Here is a 19,495-nt window from a genome sequence, read left to right as displayed (position 1 = left end):
GGCAACTTCTAGTCTACTCTTTCGTGATGAGTCAGTCCTTCATGGTTGATGAAACTCCCAGGAAATTCCTTCTGGTAGAATCTGTCTTAAGGCAGGGAAGGGGTGTTCAGAGAAAGCCTCTCCATGCATTTGCTCTCGTTCAAATGCCTACAGGTCAAAATAGCCCACACACCGAAATGGCATCTTTTGGGGAGACATGTCCTGCTACTCTTCAATAATAATACGTAATGTTAATATGTTCCCTGAATAAGAGCTAGATTTCACTTAAACATTTTATTTATTTGTGAGAGCTAGAGAGAGCGCGAGTAGGGGGAGGGGCAGAGGGAGAAGGAGAAGCAGACTTCCCACTGAGCGGAGAGCCCCATACAGGGCTCCATCTCAGGACCCCAAGATCATAAGCTGAGCCAAAGTCAGACACTTAACTGACTGAGCCACCCAGGTGCCCCTCACTTATTTTTTTAATCAGTTACAATTGTTAATCCTTTTTGGGTTTGATATTGGTATTGTGTTTATCTTTTTTATTTATTCAACTTCTAGCATGCATACTGCAATGATTATAGATGCAGTGATAATGTAGGGATTTGCTTCAAAATAAATGGGAGCTGGGAGGAGAAGAGATAGATGAAACGAGATTGGCCAAGAGTAAATAATCATTCTTTTGTCTACATTGTATGTATCATAAAACTCATATAATTGGAAATTTTTCTAATCATTTATGAAAATAAGTGGGAACTTTTAATTACTCAGTTAGCTGTGATGTAAACTAAGTATTAATCCCCAAAAGTAGACCAGCCTTAGTTTTTCTAATGAGATGTATGACAGATCTTCAAACATTGTCACTATTCTGTGAACATCACCAGGCTTCATTGGTCAAATAGAAAATGCATACACTACCCTAATGAGCTTTACCCCAAATTCTTAAAAATGGAAAATAAAAAAAAATCTAAATTCAAGTGTGATAGGACAGAGAGCAGCTCTGTAGTCCATGCTGTGGGAGCAGGGACCTGGTGTGGAGGCGAGAAAGCCAGAGTCTCATTCAGACACTGAAATGTGATAAACAATCTTTATGAAGATGCCCCTCCCAGAAACCACGCATTGGGCTGCTCTTAGGAAGCCACAGATCCGGGAATAGAGTCTTTTCCTTGAGCCTTATCCATTGCAGAGGTATAAAATGAAGAAAAGCGATCTTGTGTTCTTTGGGTTTCTTGGAATCTGCAATATCTAAGCGTTGCCCTTTAGACTCTTAAAAAAACAAAACCAACAACGGTGTGATGGCCCCTCCCAACAGCAATGATGAGCTCATATGGGCTTAGTAAGGCCGACTCTCCTACCTTTCACCCAGTTTCGTGGGAAGAAACAGTAAAGCTTCCTCAATTGAGATGTTCCTTCTTGACCCACAGTATTTGCTGTGTCCCTTTGTCAGACCTTTGCCTGGAAGAATTGGAAGGGCAGGCCATTGCCTCACTAAAGCTGCCCGTGACCAGTTTGGTCCAAGTTTGCCAGAACAGGATCCACCCTCTAGTAGAAAATTTCTCTGGCCTTTCCCATGCCAGTCTTCCCAAGTCCAGGAATCCCCAGTGAAGTACATCCCTTCCTGTTGCTATTTATGCTGTCTGGTGTAGCCAGAAAGGGCTCTGGGCTAGAAATCAGAATGCCTGGCCTCTAGTGCTGAGTTGAGGAACATGAAGTACTTAAGGGAAACGAGTAGAGCCCTTTCCCCCAAGGGGTACAGAAAACCCTGGACCCTGCCCTCCAGGGGCTTATGATCCAAAGAGAAAAAGGCAAGTAAACTGTAGGCATTCATAATTTTAAAACAAACCCCCCAATTAAAGCATGCAGTTGCCATGGCAGACCTACCTTATAGAGTACTGGGAAGGAACATTCTGAAAAGGAGGGTCAGTCCTCTAGGCACACAAGGCACTGGGCAAGCTTCCCTATAGGACGATGGCCAGCCAGAGCTAAATCTTGGAAGATAACCAGTGCTTGCCAGGGCCGGGAAAGATGTCTTAGGCAGCCCAAGCCCACGACTGGGGCAACATGATGGAAAGTTAAAAGCCAAAGAGGGAGGTTCCAAATTGCATAGGGCCTCCTTAATTCATCTTCAGCTGCATCCCATAGGCATTGGAGAACCGGAAGGATTTCAGTGGGATGTGGGTGAGAAGATAATGTAATTATCCTATTTGGGTTTTTCCCAGATCACAGCATAAAGTGATCTAATATATAGACAGAAGGTGTTCGATGGAGGAAGTGTCTCTCAGAGCTCAGATGAGGTAGGGAGGTACAGTGGTCCAGGCAGAAGACCTTGAGGATCCCGGCAAAGCCAGCAGAACTGGGAAAAAACAGGGTGGGGACATAACTGGAGAATATTAAGGAGGTAAATTCCACAGGTCTTGGGGTCTGAATGAGTTTGGTGGGAAACAGGTAGTCAATGTATGGGAGTAATGGAGGTTCTAGGCACTCAGATTACTGTGTGTCAGTCCCTCGGTGCTCTTATTTAGCTTCCTTACTCGTGACATGTGGATAACAGGTGTCATACATACTCTCCTTGTTCAAGTTGTCACGAGCAGTGGGATGGTCTCATGCATGGTATGGGTGTGCGTGCTCTTTGCGAACAGCCATGCAAATTTAAAGTCATTTGGAAAATGCAGTACAAAGGGGTGGCAAGGGAGAGGGAGGAGGCAGAGAATAGGTGTTTGGCCAAGCAGTGTATTTTCAGTAGAGAAAATGCATATTTGTGGTGGGAGAAATTAAGAACAGGAAATAAGGATGTCAGATGTAAGATCTGTTAAAATGTATTTAAGGGCACCCGGGTGTCTCAGTCGGTTGAGCATCCAACCCTTGATCTCAGCTCGGGTCTGGATCTCAGGTATTTGAGTTTTAAAAAAAACCTGTTTAGGCTTACTGCTTATATTTTCTTGGAAGAGGTACTAATTTTCATGTATAAATTACACTAATTCTAATTCTTCTATCCTGCGCAAGTTACTTATCTTTAAAATACTGGGATAAACATTTCTTCTCGACAACAGTGAGGAGTTACTCTATAATTATTACATATATTGATATATGTAATAATTATGATATATCATGTATTTGGTTAGATCATGATACTGACAAAATGATACATGCTATATTGTTTATATCATATGTGATATATTATGATATAAATATCAAATAATTCTCTGACAATAATACATACAAAACACAGGGATAGATTCCAGGGGAGAAAAACAAAGATAAGAGACAGTTAATGGGTTTACTTTCATGAGCAGGTTACATTAATACTTTTGAATCTTACAACTCAAAATAACCAAAAAAGTACTCTTTTATAATTTTTTGCCATAGGATAACATGAACTGTTCTTTGCTGAAGTATCTAGTTTGGAAGTGTTTTAATTAAACCAAAGCGTAGAGGAAACTGTTTTCTGTAATGTATGGATACTGCATTATTAAAAAATGACAGAGGAGCCTGGCTGGTGCGGTGGGTTAAGCATCCAAGTCTCGATTTCCTCTCAGGTTATGATCTGAGGGTCCTGAGATGGAGCCCAGAGATTGGGGGTGGCGCTCCATGCTCTGCGGGAGTCGGCTTCTCTCGCTCTCCCCCGCCCCTCCCCTCACTCACATGCTCTCTCACGCTCTCTCTTTCTAAAATAAATAAATCTTTTAAAAAATTAATTTATAAATAAATAATCATAAAAAGGGACAGTGCCTTTCTTGTCTAGTGGTTGAGTCCCATTAATTTTCATTAGAAAGAAATCCGGAGTCTTAGTAATACAAAGCATTTAAGCAAAGAGAATGTCCTCATGCACTGATGACATCCAAGGAGCCCATGCCCGCTTGGATCACCGGGGGTGATGTGGCAGGAAGTGTGGAGCTGACTTCTGGAAATTCCTATAGGGCACAGCCCGGGGAACATCCTGAGCTGTCCGCACACACATGCTGTTCTGAGCCATGAGATCAGAGGACAGAATCCTGAGGACACAGCACTGCCCAGTTCGAGTGGGGGGAACGGAGGAGAGACCGTTTTGCGGAGCTCTCTTCGGTGCTGTGTTGGAGTCTTGAGGCAACTTTTACCTCTGCTGCAATGGCCATGTACCTGGGTCTTTCAGCTCTCGGGCTTTTGATGTTTTTGGGTTTTTTTTAAATCTGCATAGACCAGAAAGTGTTCCAGGAAATGAAGGGTGTAAGAGGAAAGAAAGCCCTTTAGTCATCACAGATGACAGCCAGGGTGGCAGGAGACAGCTCCTATCTCCTGTCTCCGTCTCCGGTGCTTCAAGTCCAAATGCCTCCTCCAGCAGCTGAGGGCCTGTTTCCACGGACACAGTGGGGGCTCCCTCAAAACAAGAACAAACACTGCTCTTCGAGTCAGCTTCCAGTCGCCCTGAGTAGGGGTGGGGTTTTTTTTTTATTTTATTTTAAATGTTACTGTGCTATTAATAGGTAAAATATTCCCTTCTGGTTAACTGCATGTATTTCTGGCATGATACATTCCCTCTCTCTCTGGAATAAAAGTTACTCTCATGCATGGTAACAAGAGAAATGAAACTTAATTCAGGAAGCACTGGTATTCACATAAAGACATGTTTTGCCCATGTCGTTTATTAGGGAGGTCCTACTTGGGGGTGGGGGGGTCTGCCTTTTCCCCTTTCTCTCTAACCGCCTAGTCCTCTAGCTTCTCTTTGCTGGAAGAGTGCCTATAAATATAGACTCCCCCACATCCCTCTCATCCAGGACCCATCTATCAGAGGACAGAATGTCATTTTCTCAGTATCATTTTTAAAAATATGTTATTTATTTATTTTAGAGAGAGACTGTGTGTGCGAGTGGGGGTCAGAGGGAGGGAGAGGGAGAGAGAGAGAGAGAGAGAGAATCTCAAGCGGACTCCCTGCTGAGCACAGAGCCCGTCTCACCGGCTTCAATCTCATGACTGTGAGATCATGACCTGAGCCGAAATTAAGAGTCAGATGCGCAACCGACTGAGCCATCCAGGCGCCCCTCAGGAATATCATTTTCAGAAAGTTGTGCCTCATTTTAGGGCAGTATCCTGTTATTTTCTCAAAATCTTGAGGCTCCTCTGTTCAGCAGCACCTTTCTGCCTTGGCCACTTGATTTTTTTATGATTCCACTCACCTCTCAGGCTCTTCTACTAAAGACACCTTCTCTTTGGAACTCCTCACATCCATCGTCATTGTTCGTTTCTCTTTCCTCGCACACTGTAATGTTTTATGACTTCTGCCTGAAGTCTTTATCCTCCCAATTTTGTACTATCCTTGGTCCTCTTTTCCTTTAAAATGTGGTTCCAAATTGATACTCTGTGATGGAACCCCACACAGGCATTAACATCTTTATTCTGAGTTTTAATGAGGTCGATAGAACAATGGGTTTCGTTTTTTTTAATGTGTGCCAGTTGTCTTTATTTGAAGTGTAAATCTGCTGAGAGCAGAGACTGTCCTTAAGTATTTGTTCTTCCCTTCTTCCTGGCCGTGTTCAGGATGTGATAGGTTCAAAGACTATGCATGTGGCCATTTATCTTGGATATCAGATCTCTTTTGGTATAGAGGTGTTTAAAATTGTGTCCCTCCCCAAAGCTCGTTGAAAGAACTTCTTAATTTTTCTTAAATTCTAGCATTCCTGCTCTGGGCAATAAGCACATTTATGAATTTGAGTAGTTACAAGTCCAACTTATGTAAAACAGCTTTGCTTTTATCGTTCAGAATTGCTTGTAATTACAAATGGCTATTTTATCATGTGGCATGTTCTTTTTCTGTATTATGACCTGTAAATACATTCCCAATGATCCAATTGCTCTCCATAATCTAGGTTTTAATTTATAGTTATTTCTCAAGTACCTGAAGTCCTTTCTGATCTTATTTAATATTTTTGATATTTTTGAGTATTTTCCATAATAGCTTAAGATTTGTTAATATTGTACTTTCTCTAAGTATTTTTTCCCTGAATTTCATGCCCTTTTCTTTTGTATTCCTATCTTTCTGTTTTGCTAGGCTTTTCATTCTGCTTTTAAAATTTATTTCTTCCCCAAACACATCCTTCAGACCAAAGCTTTAATAAATGTCCTCGAATATATCTTAGGTACATGAAAATGGCTTATTCTGACATTTAGCAATTGCTGGTACAGAACAACTTCAAAAAAGGAGTGGAGATAGAAATACAAAAACTATTTAAAGTCCTTGCCCCTGAGAAAATCATGTTCTTGTTTAAAGGAGCTATATTAAACTTATTTTTAGAAATTTTGTTAGCACGGAGCAATGCAACATAGAAAATACTGTTTACATGCTGAGGGTGTAAATAACCAAAGGGAATTCACCATCAGCAGCCTCAATTTGCCCTTCCTGGAAATTGGCAAAGTCAATTGCTGTCTCCTTGATGTCTTTTCTTGTCATTTTATTTTGTCATTTTCCATTTGTGCTTGGCCTCAGAGTACCACTACTGAGAATTGATTGAATTAGTTTGATTATAATTTTCCTTGAGATCGTTTCTTCCAACAGCGAAGTCAGTCTGTTTGAGTTGTCACAGGGTTTCACATTATCGCTCACCTAACTAATGATCAGTGTGAGGAATAAGTCTGTACACAGTGCTGATTCAGTATAAGGGAAAGTGGAAAGACGACTTGTTCTCCCCTCTCACACCTTCAGCGTGGCCCCCTTCTGCTAGAAGTTGTAAGGCACACCTGGGAAGGAGTATAGGATGTAGGTTGAAAGAAAATGTAAGCCCACGCTCCGTTTTAAAATGCTGATTGTTGGGGCACCTGTCTGGCTCAGTCAGTAGAAATGTGACTCTGGATCTCCAGGTTGTGAGTTGAAGCCCCACATTGGGTGTAGAGATGACTTTAAAAAAAAAAAAAAGGCTGATTTTTGTCCTGTACTGCAAATATACTCAAAGTTGTCTGGTCCGTAAGTATTAATTGCACAATTTCGTATTTCCAGACACTAAAGCTAAAGAGATGGGAGCCAGTATCAGAAAGGTCTATAATTAGACATGCCCCGGGCATGAAACAGTGTGTCGTTGTGGGGAGTTGGGAAGAAGCAGAGAGGATGGTCCAGGCTAGAGCCAGTGCACGGAGGGAGGATGGAACACGATGGAAGCGAGGCCACGGGGAGTTGACCAACATGGCTGGAACGCAGAACTCTTTTTGAAAAGTAGAGGAACACGGCAAAACTCTGGCAGGTCTTGGCTCATATTCAGACACCGCAATCCGAGGCCCAATAGAAAGCCATTGTTGGTTCTGGAGCGGTGACGTGACGCAATGGAGGCAGTGTCCCGGGAGGATGAATTGGGCATTGATAGCCCGGGCGACTTGCAGAGGGAGACCCCAAGATGACTGCTGTGTGTTCAGAGGTTGAAGGGAAAGGTCTGCAGCTGCAGCTCTTCTGCACTCGTGACTTCATCTTAAAGGAGGGACAAAAGCCCTTTGGGGTTTTTTTGTTTTTTTTTTCTTTTTTTGTAGACATAAGCTGGTTTGAGTTGGGTTTCTGTCCCTTCCGAATCAGAATCCTGACAATTAAATGCTTTTTGGAATTGAGTCGCTTAGGCTTCGAAAGCAAAGCAGTGATGTGGGCAAACGGAATGGAGAGGGTAGAAAGGTGGGAGTGACTGACGTGATGGGTCCTGGGACATACGCTTGTCCATTTGAATGCGAGCAGAAGCAGCTCTGTGGGACCAGTTTAAAGAGGTGTGTTGGGGCCCGTTGGTGGCCCATGGTGAGCCATTCCTCCATGCCTGGGATTGCAGCTGTTGCTCTTGGCTCTAGCCATGTGCTTGGGGCTCAGCAGAAAGAGTTTCCAGCTGGCAGGACTTCTCCTCTGCAGTCGGATACTCTTTTTGCTGTTGTTCTTTTGGGTTCTTTCGGTTTCTTAGATACAGCTTTCTCACGATATGTTAGATTTCTATTGCTCACAATAGACGTCTGTTATATCTAAAACTAGGTTTGCAAAAACCCTCCCACCCAACTACATTTCCTCTTGCGTTCCCTGTAGTTGTTGGTGGCAGTCCTATCTTCTCTGTCCCCCAGATAACCTTGGGGGTATCTTGGATGTCGCTCTCCATTGCTTGCTTTCTTCTCTCTTTTGGTGTTATCACTGGATTCATCCTCCTGTGCAGTCTCCTGCTTCTTGGCATCGCACTCGGCTCCCCACCCCCACCCTGTGCTTGGCCGCTGATGTAGTATAATCGGCCCAAAGTCCGTAGCTCTTTAGACCCTCACGATGGCAGTGTGGGAAAAGATGGGCACTTAGTTCCCTGCCGCTTCATTCCTTCTGCTTAAAAATGTTTCATTTATCCCTGCTGCCAACCCAATGAAGTCTAAAAGCAGCCTGCTCTCGTTAGGAATCAAACTTTCCAACAACGTAATTTGCCACTTCTTTCTGCTGCCTATACTCCAGAGAAAACCAGACTGCTAGATTTCCTTGCGCATGTATGACTCTTCCTTGTCTGCTTGTTTTTGCTACTGCCTTTCCTTGTATTTCTGGTGACCTTTTGGTATCTCTACAAGTCTAAGTTGTATGTACCCAGGTCAAACACCGATCCTTCCCCCATGACGGTTGCACAAATACAGTGTCTCCCTGGGTAGAGGGGTGGCAGAGATGACTACAGTGTGGTAATGGAAGGGTTTGATTTTTTCCATCCAAAGGAACAGATTTATTTTTTTAGTTATTTTTATTTATTTACAACACAAATAGAAATATAATTTACACTTCTGGTTTCTTGTACTGAAATGTATTTCTGACAGCTAAATGAGAAAAGAAATATTGCTCCCCCCATACATGCACACGATGTCATGCTGATTTCCTCCACAAATGTTCCCTGATTCTCTTCTTCACAATTAGATTTCTGAATTCCCAAGGCACTCTGTGTATGGTAGACATCCCTTATAACCTGTGCGTTATTTAGGTGCTAAACTAAAACTCCCAGTAGAGGCGATAGCCCTGGAGAGGGCAGCATCTGCCAGTATGTTCTACACATTGCAGGAACTCAAACATCTGAAGACAGCAAATCCACCTATTTTTATGATCCGCGCTATATTTTACATCTTCTTTCTAAGGATGTTAATATGTTTTTAAGTGTTCACAAAATAATACAGTGTATTAAAATTTATAGCGAACTCAGTTCCACCTCTCCCATTCTCCATCTGCCTCCCCAGTAGCTTCTTCTAACTGTGCCTGATTTTAGTGGCAGTGGTTACTTCATTATCTATAAAAATGTTTGCATCCTGCTCTTTCTTATTAATTTTAAACCTTATCTCTTCACTTCCTGTTTTGATGGAACATAAGAGTCAACTATAACTAACTCCCTGCCTCCCTCTGCCTATTCCTAATGTTACATAGGCAGATTCCTCTAAGTCCTGCTTTCTCTTTTATCTCTTTAAAGAATACATCAGCCTACATTTGGTGAACAGCCAGTGCACAGGTTTTCTCGTGAGAGCTTGGGGCTGTGGTTGGAGGGAAGTGAGTGAGGGGGTCAGGAGCTGAGGAGGGGTGGACAAGACAGGTCACCAAGTGCCTTGTAAGCCACTGAGGACTTGGACTCAGGGAGAATTGAGGAGTCCAGAAAGGTTTCCCTTGCCATAATACTGTGATCCATTTCATGGGTGCCACCTTCTCTCTCTGAAGATATTCATTAGAAGGCTTTGGGGTTTTGTTTTTCTTGTTTGCTTGTTTGTCTTAAGTTTTCTTCTGTTCTCTGAAGTCAGTTTCCTAAGGATTTTACTTTCCTGTTGGTTTATCTCAATCTTTTCATTAAGACTTCAGACTTTCTTCAAGGGTCTGGCAATCCTTTGTTGCCATTTCATGTTTCAGAAAGAGGGACTAAAGAGCTCTTCTGGGATCTATGGAAGGACATGGGTAGTCGATTGGCACCTAGCCTGGGGATTACTGATTCCACATGGGAGGATGAGAAGGATTTACTGTAGGGCTCCACCCTCCATTCTGGGTACCCTGGTTTTCTGCACCTAATTTGGCTCTGTCTTTTCACTGACAACCGTTCTGATATTTTACCCCTGTGGCTAAGTGTCTGCTTGCCTGATGATGGGTCTAATGATGGGGGCTAGGGTGAAGAGGAGGCAAAGATCTCTTACATACATCTTTAATTTAATCTAATGTATTCATCAACTTCTTAGTCCTTCTCCTATAGCACCTCATTGGACTTTGACAGACCAGATTACTGTTCTCGTATCTTCCACTGATGCCCATATTCTAACTATAGCTTCTTTACTTTGCTACACGAGTTAATACTGTACTTTCTACTTTCCATATTTCAGAAATTTGGGAACTGACTCTTCTGTTGATGGTTTCCCTCCATGATTATAAGCAAGAGTATTACTTTTTTTATACTTATTTTAACGGGCCTTGGAAAGGAGAGACAAACATTTGTGCTCCATTCCTCCCTCTAGAACTAGAAGACTGTCAGGTTTTATTAAAGGTTTTGCTGAAAGCAAAGAATCGTTTTATTAAAGGTTTTGCTGAAACCAAAGGGCCTTGGAAAGGAGAGACAAACATTTGTGCTCCATTCCTCCCTCTAGAACTAGAAGCCTGTCAGGTTTTATTAAAGGTTTTGCTGAAACCAAAGAATGCTATGTTTTTGGCATTTTTTTCCGTACCTGCCAGTAAGCCTATCCAAAAAAAAAAAAAAAAAAGGTTAGTTTGTCATTGACATTTTATTTTAATGTTAGGCCAACTCCTAATATCCACTTAACTTCTGATTATTTAACATCATTTATTTAAAAAGTCAGTTCTGGAATATTGCGAGAATCAGTGATATATATAGTTGTGATAAGAAGTGTTGCTCTTGAATGTTTCAATCAACAGCCCAATAGAAAAATTGGCACAATGTACATACAAACAGCTAAATCACAAAACAGAAATTTTAAAATACATAAAAATACACTCACCCTTACTCATAGAGAACAGTAAATCAAAACTAAAATGGATTTTTTTTTTTTTTTTTTTTTTGCCTCTCACATTTGCAAAGATCAAAAATTTAACACTAGTCTTCATTAAAAGTATTCTTGTTATTTTATGTGCCAGGTAATCTGCTAGGGACTTGGAAAAAAAATTTTTTTGTTTAACACTTTATCATTAAGAATGTGTAAACACTGCTTTGTATTGTGGGTGTGGGTTACAAAACCTCTACTGAAGGCAATTTGTCAATAAGTTTTTTTAATTGTGTATGTTTTGACACAGGTGTTCCATTTCCAGGAAATTATCCTATGGATATACTGACACACAAAATAAACATACAAGGACATTTGTTGCAGTGTTATTTGTATTTGTAGTAAGACTGAAATCCACCTGAATGTCCATCAAGAAGGAACTGGTTAAATTATAATTTATCCATTTCTATGGAACTCTATGCAATCATGAAAAAGAATGAGGAAGCTCTGTGTCTACTGATAGGGNNNNAGCACCAAGATATATAGTAAGTAAAAAGGGAAAAAAGCAAGCTGGATGATAGCATGCTATCATTTGTGCTCAGTACCTACACTCATACGTACACAGAATCTTGCTGGAATGACACACAGGAGCTAGGAACAGTAGTGGGTACCTCTTTGGAGACAGACAGGGCCACCATGAAACAGGGAAAGAAGGGAGATTTGTTTTTTGATTTGTAACTTTTTAACTGAAGTACAGTTGATACACTGTTACCTGAGTGGCAGGTGTACAACATAGTAATTCTGCAGGTCTATACCTTATGCTGCGATCAGCAAGCATAGTTACCATACAATATTACAGTACCATCGACTATAGTCCCTGTGTTGTACCTTATTGATTCCATAACTGTAAGCCTGTATCTCCCACTCTCCTACATCCATCCTCCTACCCCTACCCTCTGGCAGCTATCAGTTTGTTCCCTGTATTTGTGGGTCTCTTTCTGCTTTTTGTTTGTATTTATTCCTTTGTTTTGTTTTTTTAGATTCCAAATATAAGTGCAATCATAAGGTATTCGTCTTTCTCTGTCTGACTTATTTCACTTAGCATAACAGCCTCTGGGTCCATCCATGTTGTGAAAAATATCAAGGTCTCGTTCTTTTTAATGGCTGTTTAATATTCCATTGTGTGTATAGACGGCATCTTCTTTATTCCTTCGTTTATCCATAGGTGCTTGGACCACTTCCATAGCTTGGCTATTGTAAGTAATGCTGCCGTGAACATAGGGGTGCAGATATCTTTTCAGATTGGTATTTTTGTTTTCTTTGGGTAAATACCCAGAAGTGGAATTACTGGGTTGTGTGGTATTTCTGTTTTTAATTTTTTGAGGAGCCTCCACACTGTTTTCCACAGCGGCTGTCCCAAATTACATTCCTTCCAACAATGCGTGAGGGTTCCCTTTTCTCCACATCCTCACCAACGCTTGTTATTTCTTGTCTTTTTGAGTCTTAGCCATTCTGAGGTATGAGATAGTATCTCATTGTGGTTTGGATTTGCATTTCCCTGATGAGTGCTGATGATTAGACACATCTTTTCATGTGTCTGTTGGCCATCTGTATATCTTCTTTGGGAAAAATGTTTATTCAGGTCCTTTGCCCATTTTCTAGTCAGATTATTTGTTTTTTGGTGTCATGTGAGTTCTATACATATTTTGGTTATTAACCCCTTACTGGATATATCATTTGCACATAGCTTCTTGCATTCAGTAGGTTGCCTTTTCGTTTTGTTGGTGGTTTCCTACACTGTGTAAATGCTTTTTATTTTGGTGTAGTCCCCATAGTTTGTTTTTGCTTTTGTTTCCTTTGCCCAAGGAGACATATCTAGAAGAATGTTGCTAAGGTCAATGTCAAAGAGATTATTCACTATGTTTTCTTCTACAAGCGTTATGGTTTCAGGTCTCACATTTAAGTCTTTAATCCATTTTGAGGTTTTTTTTTTTTTTAAGATTTTTATTTATTTGAGAGAGAGAGCGAGCTCACATAAATGGGGGAGGGACAGAGAGAGAGAGGAAGAAGCAGACTCCCCGCTGAGCAGGGAGCCTGACATGGGGCTCGATCCCAGGACCCTGGGATCACGACCTGAGCTGAAGGCAGATACTTAACCGATTGAGCCACCCAGGTGCCCCTGAATTTATTTTAGTGTATGGTGTAAGAAAGTGGTCCAGTTTTTCCAGCACCATTTATTGAAGAGACTGTCTTTTCCCCGTCGTATATTCTTCCTTTGTCATAGATTAATTGGCCATGTAAGTGTGGGTTTACTTCTGGGCTCTCTATTCTGTTCCATTGATCTGTGTGTCTGTTTTGGGGTCTGTACCATACTGTCTTGATGACTGCAGCATTGTAGTATATCTTGAAATTTGGGATTACGATACCTCCAGCTTTGTTCTTCTTTGTCAAGGTTGCTTTGGGTATTTGGGGTCTTTTGTGGTTCCATGCAAATTTTAGGATTATTTGTTCTAGTTTTGTGAAAAATGCTGTTGGTATTTTGATAGGGATTGCACTGTGTAGATTCCTTTGTCTATACTAAGGATATTGTAACAATATTCTTTCAATCCATGAGCACAGGCTGTCCTTCCATCTGTTTGTGTCCTCCTTGATTTCTTTCATCAGCAGTTTATAGTTTTCAGAGTTGGATTTCTAACTTTTGAATTGTGTACTTCTGCTTCTAGTACTTATTCAGAAGTGAATATGTAGATAGATACATAAAATTTAAACTTTCTAGACAAAGATCTGTATCAAAATTGTAAATGAGAGACTTTTTTCTAGCTTACAAAAATCTAGTTTGGGAGATTTTGCATTTACTTTGCAGTTGGAGAGGCTGAGGGGTCTTCCAGAGGCCCTGGTCTCCATCACCACCTCCTGCACCTTTGTGCCGCATTCTGCAGCCTTTTTATGGTTACCATGATGTCTCAATCTGTACTATGGCTGCTGCCCAGCCACCCCCAGAGCCTCCATCTCTTTGTTCCCTCGCAGTGCCGCCCATGCCTGCCAGCCAGCCTTGAAGCCACTAAGCAAGCAACACATCAAAAACAAGGGTTTGATGGGGCTCCTGGGCGGCTCAGTTGGTTAAGTGTCTGACCCTTGATTTTGGCTCAGGGCATGATCTCTGGGTTGTGAGATCGAGCCCCCACTGGGGTCTGTACTCAGCAGTGAGTCTGCTTCAGATTCTCTCTCTCCTTCTCCCCCACCACCCTCCCCTCAAATAAATAAATCTTAAAAAATAAATAAATAGCAAGGGTTTGGTGCCCTAGGTCTTGGCTTGCCCAGGTGTACCCTAGTTTCCAGTATAGGGTTTTAGCACAACACTGTATTGTGACAGACCTGGACTTAAAACGACAGTCCCATTTCCAGGATTTTATCCCCTTGAGATCTTCTGGTGACACATAGCCTATCTATCTTCAAGTCACTTCCCAACCTTGTTGGTCAAGACTGTGGTTTCAGCATACGGTGATCAGGGATTTTTTTTTAAGTGATGATGGATTTAAAACTACCCTCATCCATATGACCATAAGGGAGTTGATGACATTTTCTATGCTTTAGCTTAGACTGATTTAACTTGAAGGTTGACTCAAACGCAGGGATCCACCACTGTGATTAGGAAGGAACACAACTACCTGGACTGAACCATAGGAGGCACTTGTTTTCATTTACCTGAGACGCCACTTAATCACTCACCTGAGACGCAACTTAATCATCATTCTGCCCAACAGCTACTTACCTTGACTTGCTTGGGATGATGGCTGAGTACAGCTCATTCTCAGCATGAGGGACAAAGCGCCTCGGAGATGAATGGGGCAGGAGAAAGGAGACCTGAGTTTACCTTAAACTCAGAGAGACTCTTTCCAGGAAGAATATAAGAATTCTAATTCTGAAAAATTGTGAAATCTGAATCATCTCATCATCAGATTAACAAGGTCTGGGAACTGACTCATATTGCACTCTCAATAGGGATTGTCCAACCCATTCTTTATTTATAGATTGTGTAACAGTGTGGGACAGTGTCTTCTGAAACCAGCACTTCCTAGCTGGTAATAAAAATGCATTCCCCCAAATGGTAACATCAGGCTTGGTTGGTATAGGCAGGACTGTCTCACTGCTCTGGAGTTCCTACTGAAAAGCTTTCAGGGCCCACAGTGATACTTGGGTTGGGTTGGAGATGGGAGAAGAAATAACTTGCCAAGGCTGAGTGAAGGTTAATCGTATGTTTCCAGCATCTGGTTCTTCTGACGATACTTAAAACTGTCAGTCACTTATCTGTGTCACCGGCCCAGCTCAGCGTCCTACCCTGCCAGCAGGGACCCTTCCAGTAAACGTTTGTTGGAAGAGGAAGGTTGGAACACCTGCCATCAGGGTCTCCACTAGCGGCCCTGCAGAACCATCCCTATCCCCTCCCACATTCGGCCAGTCTTTGCTGTTTGGATCCCGTACAGTTTCAGTCCACTGCCTCAACACCTCAGGGGGGACGGCTGCTTGTGGGAGTGAGCTCTCCTGTGTCAGGAATTCACTTGCTTGAGTTTCCGTAGCATCTTTTTTTTTTTTTTTTAAGACTTTATTTATTTGAGGGGTGCCTGGGTGGCTCAGTCGTCAAGCTTCTGCCTTCGGCTCAGGGCGAGATCCCAGGGTCCTGGGACCGAGCCCTGCATCGGGCTCCCTGCTCCGCTGGGAGCCTGCTGCTTCCTCTCCCACTCCCACTGCTTGTGTTCCCTCTCTCGCTGGCTGTCTCTCTCTCTGTCAAATAAATAAATAAAATCTTAAAAAAAAAAGAAAAGAAAAGAAGAAAGAAAGAAAAAGACTTTATTTGAGAGGGGGAGCAAGGCTTTGGGGGGTTGGGGAGGGGCAGAGGGAGAAGCAGGCTCCCCACTGATCAGGGAGGCCAATGCGGGGCTCTATCCCAGATGCTTAACCGCCTGAGCCACCCAGGTGCCCCCCGTGACATCTTTAAGTTGACAAAACTCTAAAACTGAATCGGCCCCTACATGAATTTCACTTCCTGAGACACGGCAGAACAAATCCCATATCAGTCAACACGAATGAATGGCCACTAGGAGCCAAATGCAGAGCTGAGCGCCATGAAAAAACACAGACACTCCCTGTTTGTAAGGAAGTTAGTCTAGGAGTTGGATAAATACGACATTTGCCCAGCTAGGGGGACCTTAGCTCAGCTAGGCCCTGTAGCAGTGGGGCTACCTCCAAACAGAGGGGCAGGTTTAGGGTTAGGGTTAGGGTTACGCTGCTCGGTGGGAGGGCCCGTTCTCGGTCCGCAGGGGTGCCGTGCGGGAGAGCAGGGGCCTCGGCTCAGTAAATACATGAATAAATGCCAAGCGGCTTGCTGAAGGTCCACACACACTTACTCTCCCTTCGGAACGAGGGCCTCACAAGTGGATTCCTGTCTGATGCTTTTGAAGAATGGGAATAATGTGTGTATCTTGGGGAAGACGGGTAGACGGAGGGGTACTCTGAAGCCCCTTCGCCGTTCTAAAATTCTCTGAGTCTATGGACTCCACTTGATCCTAAAATTAAATAAAATGCTCTATTTCAAACCAAAGCAGTGATTTCCCAGTAATATTGCAAAGACTTCCATGTGCCTTTTATCACCTAACGCAATTCCGTTACGAACTGAGCTCTCTTCTCGATCGTACGTGAGTGCTTTTGAGTACTTTGTGAATTGAAGAAGTGGAAGGTTGGGGAAGGTTTATGTACTAAGAGATGAGAAATGCTAACGACGATGTAAGAACATGCACCATCTGTCGGGATTGTTAATTGGCTACCTTGTCAGATACACTCGGTCTTGATTTTGACACGACTGCAGTCTTACGGGAATGGGCTGGAACTGTCACACACGGTGAAAAGTGGTAAGCAGGCAACCACAAAGCTTCAGCTAACCACTCACATGTCCTGCCTGTGCAGTCATGTGCAGGTGAAGACACCAAACGGTGGTAAATTAGGATTCCGATCAGCCAGACTGTCATAGCAATGCTATCTTAGTATGTTTTCCTGTATGTTCGGCTGCCCTGTCTTGTGAATTCTGTGCTTTGCAGGCTGACACGAAAGAAGGTCTGCTCCATGTAAAACACCACACAATCTCCCTTCCCGTGTTCCTGTCCCTCCTCTTTCTTTCCCAAATTGGAATTCGTGTCCCCCGTCCCTAAGATTGAGGAAGCTCAGCTCCTGCATCCACCCCACCGGTTACCTCCGTTTGTTAGTGGTGCCGTGTGCAGACCCTCCTGACTTGCTTTCCCCTCGGTCAGCCTGAGGTCACCAGGTCAGCCTGAGTTTTCTAAAAGCCTGTTGATGATGATTATATACCAGCACTCACCTAGACCCATGGTCAGTATAAAAATCCCTAAGACCCTCACCCCACCCTGGAGCTCTCCCACTGAAGAGCTAATGAGGGGGCTAGATGGAGGGACAGGTGGTTGGAGGCATGGGGTGGGTGGATGGCAGGGGAAAGAGAGAGAGGATATGAGGGTGGGTGTGTACCCAGAGGCCTCCTCGATGGACAGACCTAAGCTTGAATCCCAACTCAGACAGATGCTGGTTGTGTGAACTTGGGCAAGATGGGTGATATCTGAGAGCCTGAGATTCCAGATCTCAGGGGTGTAATAATTCCTACCCAGCCTGGGTGGCTGTGAAGATTAGAGACTGTAAATGGCTTAGAGAAGTGCGTGGTTAAAATATCAACAACCCAAAGTGGGACCTATATATAACTACAACAGTGGGTGGTAAATGACACAAGAGAAATGCAAACAAAGGGGTGGGGGCTCGCAGCAGGAAGGCTCACACCTGGCAGAAGGCCACGCGTGAGCGTGTGTGCTGAGCACGTGTGTACATGGGCCCTCCCACCTCCGGGTGATCTGTCGCCCCAGCACGCAGCCAGCAGGGCAGAGCTGAGCAGTGTGGGGCCCAAGGGCGCACACCTGGGAGCCACCCATTTCCCACAGAGTCGGACGTTTACCTGCTGCAGCAGGCATGTCCTGGAGCTCGTGCCCTTGAGAGGCCAGCTGAGAGGTGGCAGAATGGAGATCTGGAAAGGGCACAGCCGTCCAGATTGACTTCGGCCTGCTATGGGGATTGAACATCATTCCCTTCTCCAGAAAGCAAGGTGTTTTCATCGTTTTTCCTTCCACGCCCTTCCCCGGATGTCTAAGGTCAAGCGTTCTTCTCTCTTCAGCTCAGAAGCTGAGAATGGTGTGGAGGAGAAAAAGAAGATCTGCAAGTCGCCAACAGTCCAGTCCCCAACCCCGTCCAGCGAGGCTGAGTCCCCAGACCAGAAGAGGATCAGTTCCTTGCGGTGAGTCCTCACGGTGACGCTTTGTTCTTTTTGGGCCTTTGGGGAGGAGGGGTTACTGGGAGGAGCCCGTGCTTCTAGTTTAGTGGTGGTGGTGGGGAAGAGTCAGGATCTCCTGTAGGCAGATAAACCTCTGAGAAAGAAGTGGGGTGTCTGTCTTGATATCCAGGCACTGATGTTTGCCTTCCTGTCTAGTCTCGTGCGGGCAGCATCTTTCCTCCTTCCTGCCCCAGCCGACTGCAGAACGTCTGCCCCTTGCTTCAGGGACGGATCTTGCTACCTGATAGAGCCAGGACAGCCCCCTGTCTGGCACAGACTTCCGAAGCACCTGGAAAGGCTGGCCAGGGAGCCGGCGGGGCCCGCCCAGGTTGCAGGGCCTTTGCGTGTGCACACCTGCTGTCTCGCTTTCCTGGCAGCCACAAAAAAGCCAAGGGGAGCCCTGCCTGGGATCCCTGGGCGGGCTCTGCCAGTCTCGGGGGGCCACCAGCTTCCTGGGGGCTGGTGCTGGGAGACAGCGGTAGTTTGGTCATGAGCCTGGGAGTGGAAAGGCAGTTTTGAGAGGAGCCACGGTCCCCGGCACTCTCAGAGACTCTAGCGACGGGCTTCCTTTCACACAGAAGGAAGTAGGAACTTCAAGTTGCTTTTTTTTTGCCCTGAAAAGACAATGGCTCTACCCATGGTCAGTTACGGGGAAGTGTGGCCAGGGTTCTGTAACCGAGCAGTGGAGGGATTGTTCTCCTTTCTCCTCCCTGTTACTAGAACTGTCAGAACTGCACCTTCGGGGTCTTCTGGCCTCAGCTGAAGGGTAATTAAGTAACTCCTGCTTTTCCCTTTCCTTCCTGGCTACCCAGCCCATTCCTTCTCTCCAAATCCTTACTTCCTTCAAGACCAAGCGTAAGTCTCATCTGTCTCCCCCAGATTTTTCTTTCCTTTCGCTTCTAGTTCTCTCATCATCGGTTCTGCGTGGCTGGCTTGACACATCTCACATTTAACCCTCCTTTCTAGAGCCGTTTCCTGTCTGAGCATCTCGCCTCACTCATCACAGGAGTCTCTGGGCAAAGGCACAAAGCACGGCCTTTCTTGAATCTTTCACCATTACTGGCTGGCTCCAGCGGGCACTTTAAAAAGTTGGTTTGACTCCGCCTCCCCCAGGCTTCGGATGAGAATAACACACTCATCGTGAGAGCATGCTTGTTAAATGGTGTGGGCGTGTCATCTGTGTGGTCGCAGAGAGCCCCACGCTTGCTTTACTGCTCTGCTCTCGCTGTCTGC

The 19,495-nt window shown here is 44.1% G+C and overlaps 1 protein-coding gene across 2 annotated transcripts in view; it reads left to right on the top strand.

Annotated features, from left to right (window-relative positions):
• Positions 1-19,495, top strand: part of GRAMD2B (GRAM domain containing 2B) — a 66,439-nt gene that overhangs the window by 24,564 nt on the left and 22,380 nt on the right. The window contains exon 2 of one of the 2 annotated variants that reach the window (XM_008698993.2): positions 18,107-18,226. In XM_008698993.2, coding sequence (XP_008697215.1) covers positions 18,107-18,226 — 120 coding nt within the window. Of the gene's footprint in view, positions 1-17,630; positions 18,227-19,495 lie in introns of those variants that run through there. The other variant, XM_008698992.2, reaches the window with a different exon arrangement.

Source organism: Ursus maritimus, unplaced genomic scaffold (genome assembly GCF_017311325.1).
Source record: "Ursus maritimus isolate PB19 unplaced genomic scaffold, ASM1731132v1 scaffold_5, whole genome shotgun sequence".
NCBI classification, from domain to species: Eukaryota; Metazoa; Chordata; class Mammalia; order Carnivora; family Ursidae; genus Ursus; species Ursus maritimus.
Note: the sequence above shows the minus strand (reverse complement) of the source record. Positions and strands in the feature narration are given on the sequence as shown.